The following is a 12058-nucleotide window of genomic DNA, read 5'->3' on the forward strand; positions in this document are numbered from 1 at the left end:
TCCCCCTCCACACTGAGCTCGTGTAACTTAAAACCCAGCAGAGTGCTCTAACATGGGACTGCACTACAGAGCCCGGGCTGGCTGAGGAGCTCTGATGGTAGTCAAACGCAGACATTGATGGGGTGTCACAGGAGAGCTGTCCAAACACAGAGCTGAGGGATACATGCCAGGCTCCTGGTGTGTATGAGTGTGTTTAAGTGTGTGTGTGAGGCAGAGGATAAGAGTCAGACGACGAGAAGGAAAGAGTGGATTTGAAGGCACAGATCACCAAACAGAGACTTCATCTTATTTTTCAATTTACAGAACCATTTTAAAGTGTGTACTGTTCGTCTTGAAGGATCTCTGGTATTGTTTAGTTGGACTCACTGTATAAATAGAAACGCCAATCAACCATGGACAGTAGAAGCATCACTTAAGCGTCTATATATGGACCTGCTGCCGTACTAAGTACAGCTCTTGTAGAGCTGGTGTTGTTGATAGAGAATAAAAGCCTGGATATGAGGTGGAGCAAAAGTGAAAGAGAAACACTGCACTTCCAGCAAGTCGTTTGACCTAAATGTGTCAGCATCACGCCAAGCTTTCAAAAATATACCTGCACACAAACATCACCACGGAGGGAATCGGAAAACAATATTGCACAACAACAGTTCTTGTCAGATGCAGCACTACATAAACTCCTTCCAAACAACAGGGTGGCTTTCATGTGCTAGAACTTGTGATACCAAAGGGTCAATATCTGATTCTGCATATAGAGAACAGGCAACTGTGCACTGCATTCTGGGAAGTACGTGCCATACTTAAGGACATGCTTCTTCCCAAGAGACAAAAAACAAGATTGGACCCGTTGACGAACAAGCGCAAGAGACCCTACCAAGAGAAGCTGAGCAAGGAAGCAAAGGAGCAGGACTTGGTCAAGCGATCTCAGCTAGCTACAAACTGTAATGTTTCCAGACTTGTTTTCCTACCTTGTGCGTGGTGTTACTTTTACACAGTCAAGCAGTTTGGAAACTTTATATCTGACAAATCTGAACACACCCATCTTCTGTGGCGCCACTTTAACCTCAAGAAAATATATTTTTCCAACACACTTAGTCATTACAGTTTGTCTTTCACTTAAGTCACATTTTCGTTAATATCGAGTTCATTGCTAAAACCCCTTTTCCACCAAAATTAACGTGCGTACACAGGTTTTTTAAACACGGGAAAACCCACAAAAAAACAGGCTACAGACTCCTTTCCCATTGCCAGTAGACTAGAGCCATCTACACAGCTCTGCAGTAGATGAGTATGACATCACAGACTGGCCAGAAACAGGTTAGTAAACAGCAGAAAGCAGCATGAGGGCCAGTGAGAACGTTGCAGTGGTTACTTTTATATATCTCCTACTTGTTCAGTCTGTCTTTCAAACTCATTGCAGGCTTATTTGGTGTGACTTTGGAGCTCTGCTTGGGCGGAGATGGACTGTATTTTGTGGTAGTGTCTCGTCACATATCTACAGTAAAAGGGGCCGATATTGGTGCGTTACCCAGCTGTTCTATTTCCATCTATGCCAATCGGAGCTGATAAATACCTGTGACTACTGCAGAGTAATTTGACCCGCGTCTGAATTCGGATTGTAACCTTTTCCATTACACACAAAAGCAGATGTTCACAGATGCTGGTGAAGATTCTGTCATCCAGGTCATGGTAATCTTAAGTGCTATATCGTATGCTTGAGTTTCTTGAATTCACTTCTCATCCAAGAGGGTTCTTTAGAACTGGAGAAGAGGCTTGGATGTGAGGTGAAATGTCTACGAGAAACTCAAGTGAATCCAGTTGCCTACGATGTAGCTCTATGTGCAGTAGGAAAGGGGCTTAATAAGTGTGCTTTTGAACTTTCCGTCCTGGTGATTAACGTTAGCTGTAAACATGGAGGCTATTTTGATTGGTTTTTTTATCATTAATTTTATACTTATGTCTGTGTTATTTATGTCTTTGTTTTTGCACTCTTAACGCCTTAATGAACCTCCGCCCAAGCCATGGGTGATTCTCAGCTCCAGTGGTCAAGTGGAGTGAGTACTGTAGAGTGAGCACTGTAAACTGGAAAGCTAAAAAATCACACTCCATTAGCGATTAGTTTTCCATGCTGGTCATGAGAACAGTTAAGACAGTTGATTATGAGCCAAACTTTTACCACTGCACCGTGTTTTCAGGCTGGATAAAGCACAGACTCCACCATGTTGTCCACTAGCACTTGGCACCTACAGTAGCTTCCATGTCTTACAATCCCACAATGCTTCACGTTGCTCACTACTCATGTCACACTCCTTTTCTCTACATGGCGAATGAATCTGCAGCTGTGTCCTTCAGCAGAGACAAGTCACAGCCACATCATAAAAAGCCCACCCCCACCTCCTGAGCTGCCAGTGCCTTCAACTGCTCCATTTACACTAATTGTCATTCAGATGAGGGAGGGCTCTGTTGTTTAAGGCTGCCCCTGACACACATTAATATGAAGAGCACAATTAAGAGTAATTAGGCTTTTCCAGGCAGAAGGGGGTTATGTGGTGAACCTAGCACGCAAAACATCCCGTACAACATGTAGCATGAAGGGACTGGATCATCTCATCCCGACGCTGCACCCTGCAGACGTGGGCTGAATCACACAGTAAATCATTTGACTTTATTGTGGGTGTCGGCTTCATACAAACTGAGCTGTCAGTGCTTCATTCACAATAATATGGCTCTAATTACAACACTGCTTTTTATCACTGATTCTCCGAGTTGGTTTTATCAGAGCAGCTTCCCTGACTAATTTACACACAGAGCGCTGGAGTCAAAGGAAAACTATGATAAACTCATAAAGTGCCACTTTTAATCACTCATTAACACAATGTGCAGCATTCCAGATCAGAGAGGAGCGCACTGCCAAATCTGAACTGATGGAGCCTCTTTAGATCAGACTCAAACTGCCTCCATGAGCAGACAGTGAGCTGAATCCAGTTGCCTTCGACTTACAACATCTACATATAACCACGATGAGTCTAGGGCTTTATAGACATACTGCAAATGGTCAGCTGTTTGTGACTCTAGTCAGCAAATTTTGCCACAAACAAGAGCTACAAACACTGGCAGAAAAATATCTCTGCAGACATCTTGAAGCTTGAATCAGGCTTAAGAGGGGTCAGGTCTGGTTTTTTTTTGTTGCAGCAGGCAGCAGATAAATACCTGCAGGCAAACTAACCCATTCACAGACCACAGGAAGCAGGGTCTGGGGATCATGCATGGACTTGTTGAACCTAAACTAAAGCTGGGTAAATCCACTGGGGTATGTCCGAGCTGGAGGAGCGGTTCCGGGGTGGACAATCCTGATGATGGGGGGGGCACACACAGGTCTCCTAAGTGCTTCCTGCAGAGTGGGTTTATACATAAATACTCACACACTACTGTCACCTCACCCCCCCTCCCGCCCCCGAGTCACTCAGGTGGGGGACACAGACTAAAAAGAGCCAGGCGATGGCCACATGCTGTGTTATCAGGGTTCTCAGTGGTGGTCAAGCAAAGTTTAACACATGAAGCAGGACAACTGTGAAACAGCAGAGTGTCGTGTTCAAGATGAAACATCTGAGCGCAACAGCAGTCGTGGAACAAGTACTCAAAACTTTTACCTGAGTAAAAGTGGCCCCAGACTGTAGAAATACTCTGTTACAAGTAAAAGTCCTGCATTTAAAATGTTACTTCAGTACAAGTACACAAGTATCATAGTATGCTATAGTAGGAGTATACTTCAATAATAAAAGTACTAATTATGCAGAATGGCACATTTCAGACTAATGCAGGTTATATTCAATCATCGGACTATAATTACTTATTCATACACTACACTTAATTTAATGTTGTAGATGCTAAAGTTGAGCTGATTTAAATGACTTTATATACTGATGGGTAGTTTGTGATAAAGTCTCATGTTATCTTAATCTGTAATAATAGACCGTAATTTATTTATTTGTCAATAGTAATTTGTATAATCAACTAGGGCTGCATGTTATGATTATTTTCACTGTCAATTATTTCATCTGTTAATTGACTGGACTGTAAAATGTCAGAAGATGGTGAAAAATGACAATCACTGTTTCCAAAAGGCTGAGACGACGTCTTCAAAGTCTTGTCTGGTCCACGACCCACACAGTTGGACATGAAGGAGTAAACAAACCAGAAAACATTCAAATGTAAGAAGTTGGAATGTGTGTGACCTTCTTTTCTTAAAAAAATGATTTAAAGCAATTAATTGTTCATAAAATTAGCTGGCGATCAGTTTACGTTAATGGTTGACAGCTAAACAATCCATATCTGCAAAGTAACTAGCACTAACGGTTTGAAATAAATGTAGTCAAGTATGAGGAAAAAGCAGCAGAAAAATGCCAATGCTCAAGTTAAGCACCTCATAATTGTACTAAGTACAGTACCTGAGTAGCCCAAATGTACTTAGTTAGATTCCACCACTGCTCATAAGATAAGTTCATGCTAATATCTGTATCATCTGTCACCCTTTCAGATAAGAACACACTGACACGCACCAATGTGTTTAAATCAAACGAAGAAAGTCAACATTTTGATTAAATTAGAGGAAGAAACATCTCAAGTCTTCGCATCAAAAATAAAATTTGGGATTGAAAAAGAAAACACTGGCTGATGTGTTTTACAATGACAAACTTTTCTGTAGTGTCAGTTGAAATGTAAATGTAAAATCATGTTCACCTTGCCCCTCTCCTCCTACTCTTTACCTCTGTAAATAAATAAATAAATAAATATAATTTTAAAAAAAATAAAGAAATAAAAATTTTAAAAAAAGCACAAATTGACTGAAAAGACATGAAAAAGTAATTTGAAAAAAAATGAAGAAAAAAAAGAAAACCAGAATATAATAATGGAAAATACACTAAATAAATAATAAAAAATAAAATAAAGTAAAAATTTAACTGAAGTTTTTTTTTTTTTTTTTTAAAAAAGAAGAAAAAAGAAACAATTTAATACAAAATTAAAGAATAATGCCTGTGTTTATTTTTTAGCAGAATATTGCCAAATTTATTTTTGATGCCAAAACTCCTCAGGTCAGCTTCATCCCTCCAGGCCCGGTTCACAAAGTTACCTTTAACTATAGTTACATAACGCCACAACCAACAGTACTGTCAGTGCAGGAGTTAAAGCCCAATGTTATAGCAACACCAATCAGATATCAACATAATAGCTGAGTGTCTGTAGCACGAGCTGTGGACAGACAGACAGACAGACAGACAGGCTGACACAGACACACGCCCCTCAGCGTGGGAACAGATGAAAACAGCAGCGCGTGTCTCCCGGTATGAACTAACAGACTGACTTTAGCTCACAGAAATAACAAGGGGTTTATTAAAAGTAAAATAAACTTTAAATGTTAAAGAAATAACACGTTGCTGTGTTAATACAGTGGCTTTCTGAGTGCTGGTGGAGCTAAAGACTGAGTTAAATGCGACTTTGAGGGAGTTTATAAACCAGCATGTTGTTATTTCTGCCGTGACTCAACATTACGCAACTTCTGGTAAACTTCGCTAACTTTATTTTTATCTTCGTCACTATTTCAGAGGAAACTCAGCCTGAATCTGAAAGCGTAAATGATGCCTCCTCGTGCCGCTTTCTCTCAGAGCAGCGCGCGGCTCGTGTGCACGCGGCTCCAGCCCCAGCGTATCACAGATCATATTTGGGGTACTCACGCACTGCCTCCTGTTTGGGGTCCAGCTCGGAGCAGCCCTGCTGGAGTTGGCTGATCTTGCTCTGCAGCCCTCGGACCCGCAGGTTGGTGGAGGTGAGCTCCGTCTCCAGCTCCTGGAATATGGAGCAGGCATGTTTGGCCAGGTCCGACAGCTGCCGCAGGGTCCGGGACAGAGCCACATTACTGATGGAGACCAGATCCTCGAAAAGCACAGCGTCCTCGTTTGGGATTTGATGCCTGCACAGTAACTGAGGTTCCACGACTCGTTTGGCAAATGGCATGTTGGTGTGGACCGGGGAATAAATCCAACAGAAGTGTCCCAAGAGTGAGCAGGAAGCGGTTCTCTCCCCTCGGCCCCTGATCCAGGTTCTCTGAGTTCAGCTGCTGCTGCTGCTGATGCCCCCCATCCTTTCATTTGTTAGAGAGGACTGTTGTGCTCCTGGCTGCAGCGCCGGGTCATCTGCTGCCCTAATGCCTCTGTGTTTTCCACTGCTCCCAAGTAGAGGTGGTTTTTAAAAAACAGGCGGCGCTAAAACCTGGAGCGGAGTCTCAGGCTGTACTGGATCAGGACTGCCTCACATGTTGGCTCCACAGCCCTCAGGAAAAATGTAGAGATGGTCCTGAAGCACTTTCAGGAGGGACACTGCACACACTAATATAGTTAAGGCTACTTTGTTTATCATCAAAAGCAGAAAAGATGAAGCAGAAGAAGATATACTTTATTAATCCCTGAGGGGAAATTCAATTTTTCCACTCTGTTGCCACATACACACTGGCACAAAACACACACACATGCACAAACAGGACCTATACATGCATTAAATACAGTGACATCAGAGTAAAGCAGGATTTATAGTTGTGTGCAGAGTCGACCCTACGCACGTAGCCTACACCGTTGTGAGCATTTACACATGTGCGGTTGTGTGTCTGTGTCACTCTGCAGTTACACCTCCTAAACACTAGTCAGCGGCAGGGTTTCTGTCAAGTGCTGTAAAGTTTAGTTGATTCAAAACACACATTAAACACACATTAAACATGGCTTAATTGAGACAGTTTCAAACACAAGTACACAAATCAGCTTCACTATAACTCGCAGCATTGACAGACAAACACTTGTCTTTATCTGGACACATTTTCTCCACAAATATAACATGCTAACGTTATTAGCACAAGCCTATGGCATTTTACATTGTATGAGTTAGCCTAGCAACTACCAATCTTTTCCTCTCCTCATATAAAACCAGGGACAACAGCAACATTTAACAAAGGTAACAGCACACAATTCGGCTCCATTACAACTCACAAGACTCACAGACAAAACAACTGTCATACTTAACAGGTACTCCACACAAATACAAAATGCTAACGTTATTAGCGCCAGCCTATGGCATTTAACATTGTATAAAGTAGCCTAAAGACAAGTGGAGATTTCCTCTTTTCATATGAAACCTGGATAAATCCAGAAGTATAAATCCCTTAAGAATAAATCACACACAAGACTTAAAATGCTGTTTTAGTGGAGGCTTTACTGTCTTCACAATTTATCGTTTCTTATCTGTGAAATAAAAGTAAATAAAAGCTTTGTTTCCACTGAGGGAAATGGTTTCAGCTTACAGAAACAGACAGGAGGTCTGCGTCACCACAGTCACATTTCTGGGGAGGTGCATGTCAGGCTACGGCGTAGGCTCTATGTCGACGTGGAGCCTACGTCGTAGCTTTGGCATCGAGAGAGTAAAAACTTGATTGTAGACTAGACAGTTCTTAAAGGAGCAGTGTGTGAGATTCAGGGGGATTTAGTGACATCTAGTGGTGAGGATTGCAGATTGCAACCAGCTGAAACTCCTCTTGGTTAAAATTCTTTTAGTGTTCTTTGTTAAGGAGGTTTTTTACCAGGAGCGGGTTTTTTTTCGCAGAGGTCTCCTCCTCTCTGAAACAAACAGACCAAGTGACTTAAACTGTAAAAACACTTAAGTGCTCTCCCATTAAAACAGCAGTTTTTCAGATGCTACTCGTCGCCAAGGGGCTGCTAACTACAGTGGCTGATGTGGAAACTTGCATGCCCCCTGTCTAGAGCCAGTGTTTGTTTTGTCTATTGTGGGCTACTGTAGATACATGGTGGTACAACATGGCAGATATCACAGACGAGGACCCGCCCCCTGTGTAGATATAAATGGCTCATTCTAAGGTAATGAAAACACAGTGTTTAAACAGTAAAGAAAATATACTTATATTACATTCCATTTTTGCCAATATTCCCCCTCAATGCTACACACTGGACCTTTAATTTGCTTCCCTCTTATTTATGCAAATTATTTCATCTGAAAATGCCGGAAGTCACCATCTATGCTCTGTGACATATTCACAAGATCTGCTCTCGCTATCTGACCACAGCGTTTGTCTTGAATTGGGAAAAAGGGCTTTTAGGTGTGCTGCTCCTGGCTTTGGATCTGCTGGAGACTTATCTGGGTCATGGGAGCTGGTCTCTGTCAGTGTTTTCAAAAATAGATTGAAGAAGTTGGAGGAAGGTGCATCAGACTGTAGATGCTTTGACCGTGTGATCCACCTGACATCTTTACGTGCTGTGATGCTTTTATGCCTCTGCTGGTGAGAGCTGTGGCTGGAGACATTATGTTTTTTAGGTTGTCCATCCGTCTGTCCGTCCCCTTGTGAATGTAATATCTCGAGAAAACCTTGAGGGAATTTCTTTTGTTGTAAACATATGTTTATTGATTTTAAACATTTAACATTTAACAAGTTACACAAACATATACGAAGTTAGAACACATGGCATTATATATAAAAATAAATACTAATTATTAAAATAAAAAACTACATAGATAATAATAATAATGCAGTGAAACAAAATAAATCATTTAAGCACATATTTAAGACTAGGCACAGCATCAGTTTCTAAAAATTTGGCACAAATGTCCACTTGGACTCAACAATGAACTGATTTGATTATGCTGGTCATAGGTCAAGGTCACTGTGACCTTGTCTCTCCCACTGTTGTGAACACAATATGTCAAGACCACGTTGTGTTTTTTTTTTGTTTTTTGTTTTTTTTTTAATTTGGCACAAACATTCACTTGGATTTAAAGGGATAGTGCACCCAAAAAATGAAAATTCAGCCATTATCTACTCACCCATATGCCGATGGAGGCCCTGGTGAAGTTTTAGAGCCCTCACATCCCTTGCGGAGATCGGCGGGGGGAGTGGCCAGCACACCTAATGGCAGACGGCGCCCCAGACTAACGTCCAAGAACACAAAAGTGTGCTGCAGCCCCGACATAAAAAGTTGTTTGGAAAAACATCATATGAACTCTGTTTTTAGCCTCACTGTAGCCTGTAGCTCTGACTGCTTCTCTGTGCTCCGCGCTCACGTGTGCACTCTCAGGGTGATCGGTGATCTCTGAAGAGCAGCAGTCTCGTCAGTACTGATGTCCAGATTCTCAAGTGCAGGCATCGCCAATTCCCAGTCTGAGCAGCAAAGACTTTCCTCATCCGTTGGCATTGCTTTGCATTTGAAACAACTACACCACCAGGTTTCCAGTGCTCGACTCCGGTATTCTGCGGCTGGCTGAGGGTTAGGCTCATGAGCTGCGGCGGCTGCTTCGTCCAGTAGCCTGAGTTCTGTCCGTATACTCGGGCTCAAACAAATACGGCTCAACAAAGAAATGCTGTTCCTCCTCAGTTTCAAAGTCTTCAGACATGTTGGGCTGTCCTTTGCTAAAAGACCGTAGTGCAAATTATCTTTTAGCTCTGTGGGTACTGCTGTCTCCCTCTGCGGTGCACGTGTCACGTGATGTAAACACGGGTGAGCAAAGCTCATGCTTTCGCTGGTCTCGTGCAAGCATTCAAGCGTGAATGCGGAGCACAGAGAAGCAGTCAGAGCTACAGGCTACAATGAGGCTAAAAACAGAGCTCATATGACGTTTTTCCAAAAAAACTTTTTATGTCGGGGCTTCAGGACACTTGGATCACTACGGATGAGCAGTATGGAGATACTTTGTGGATTCAATTTTGTGTTCTTGGACGTTAGTCTGGGGCGCCGTCTGCCATTAGGTGTGCTAGCCGCTCCCCCCGCCGATCTCCGCAAGGGATGTGAGGACTCTAAAACTTCACCAGGGCCTCCATCGGCATATGGGTGAGTAGATAATGGCTGAATTTTCATTTTTGGGTGCACTATCCCTTTAAGAAGGAACTGATTAGATTTCGGTGGTTGAAGGTCAAAGGTCACTGTGACCTCACAAAAGTTTCACAGTTTCAAAGTTTCACACAAATGTCAAACAGGATAAACTGATGAAGTGATGACATTTTAATCCAAAAGGTCAATGGTCAACTTCACTGTGACATCATAATGGTCTGCAAAAACACTTTTCTGGCCATTATTTGACGTCATATCTCAGATATTGAATTGGTGACTCTAATCTTGAAACTGTGCTGATTGCATTGATCTTCTGTGTGTGAAGCATTCATGTTTTCACGGACATAGATGTAAACTGTAACTGCAACTTGACTGGTTCACAGAGGTACACAACCAAGAAGTGATAATTCTAGCTTTGTTAGTTGTTTGTTTTTTGTCTGTAACTGTTTTATGTTGTTTTTTGATTGCTTTTTAATCTCAATGAGGCTTTTCCTGGGTAATTTAATGCTAAAATGCACTGTCACTGGTCTGTGTATGACGTGCATTTATTCAAAAATAGTTAATCTCATTAATTACAGAACCGTCGTGTAGTTATTGTTCATTGGACATGTCAGCGAGGAGAGACTCAAAGTGTATTTTCATTTTTTTAAACTTGCTTTTAACTGCAGCTCAAGTGATTAGATCGAATGGCTTCTTTAAACTTCAGACAAGAAGCCATTCAGTTTTCATAATTGTCGTTCTCCAGAAATATAACTTGCTTATTTGGGAAAACCTCATCAAATACAGAAATGTCTGCCTCGTTTATAAGATTATGCATGGTTTAGCCCCCCCTCCTCTGTCCTGTTTCATTGACTTCAAATCTACCACAAACAGAGCTATGAGAGGTGCAGCACGGGGGGAGAGCCAAGCCCGCTCAGTAAAGCTGCACTCAGTCAGGCTGTCTTTTCCTTCAGAGCATCACATCAACAGAATTCACCACGCTCAGTCAGAGAGTCCCCATTATATTATTCATTTGAGTGTAAGGTTGAGAAACTTCAACACTGATGCTTTCATTTAATATTTTAAACGACTGTGCTCATATTGTACCATTATCATAGGGTATTTGGATTTTATCTGCTCATGTAACGATCCGATGGCTCACTTATGTTTTATTAGATAATTATGACATTAAACAACTGCTGTGTTTAAATAGTTTACTGATACGACAAGTCAATAGAAGCTACGATCCTTGCAGTTCAATTGATGCAGACCATTTCCAGATACAACCACAGCAGGTACGATAAATGCTTCTGTTGGACAAACAACAAACAAACAAACAGGTATAACTCACCTTTTATGCCTCATCATAATCCACACATCGATTATATTCCAACAAAACGGTCCTGATACATTCCCAAAGGTCCAGATGATCTAAATCCAGTGAAATGGTGCCAAACACATTATTACATCCTGAGATATACACAAACTGACGTTGCATCTTTTCTGATGTTCTAATTTCTTCACGTATTGTCCATAATATCTCCAGTTATCATGTAAACATTGCTGATATTAAGATATCAAAATGGCGGCTGAACTCTGACTTTTTGACTGACACCTCATTCGACCCAACAGGAGCTTCCATGTCCTCTCCACAGCCCAAAATATCCAACCAGAGCCTTATAATGAAGGTAACAGTCTAAATTCGCCCATCAACATTATCAATAGGTCTAAATGAGCATTTATTAATGTTTTACCAAAAGGCGGCGACTCCTCAGTGGACATTTCTGTCTTTGCTGATTTGATTTTCACCCATAATCACACAGTGAGTCCATTGTTTTACTGTACCTCTTTTTTAAACACATCTCAACAAATCCTTAGAAAAACGTGTAAAATGTTTGTTTTCTGTGATTTTGTTATCTACTTTGAATGTGGAGTATGTATGAATAGCTTATAAGTCACTGTTAATGTGTTATAGTCATCTGCAGGCATTTTTTTTTAGAGAAAATATTCAGGTGGAGATTAAAAAACCATTCTGTTTCACTGTGTTCAGCCTGATATGTGCCTGATATGACAGAAGCACTTACAGTGATTCTGACTGTTGGGGAAAAAACTATTTCAACCTTTTGGACTGTTAGTCAGACAAAACATTTCAGCAGTGACCTCAGGCTCTGGGTAACTGCGATGGACATTTTTATAATATTCTG

General features: G+C 41.5%; 1 protein-coding gene across 5 annotated transcripts in view; it reads right to left on the bottom strand.

Moving 5' to 3' along the window:
- Positions 1 to 6199, bottom strand: part of nhsa (Nance-Horan syndrome a (congenital cataracts and dental anomalies)) — a 94950-nt gene extending 88751 nt beyond the window's left edge. For all 5 annotated transcript variants that reach the window (XR_007450252.1, XM_049588921.1, XM_049588919.1 and 2 more), the window contains exon 1: positions 5730 to 6199. Coding sequence is in view for 4 of the 5 variants with exons in the window: in XM_049588921.1 (XP_049444878.1) it covers positions 5730 to 6009 (280 nt within the window). In the remaining variant the exon portion in view is untranslated. The remainder of the gene's footprint in view (positions 1 to 5729) is intronic.
- Between the last annotated feature and the right edge of the window lie 5859 nt (positions 6200 to 12058).

The sequence above is a fragment of the Epinephelus fuscoguttatus genome, linkage group LG10 (assembly GCF_011397635.1).
Source record: "Epinephelus fuscoguttatus linkage group LG10, E.fuscoguttatus.final_Chr_v1".
Classification (NCBI taxonomy): Eukaryota; Metazoa; Chordata; class Actinopteri; order Perciformes; family Serranidae; genus Epinephelus; species Epinephelus fuscoguttatus.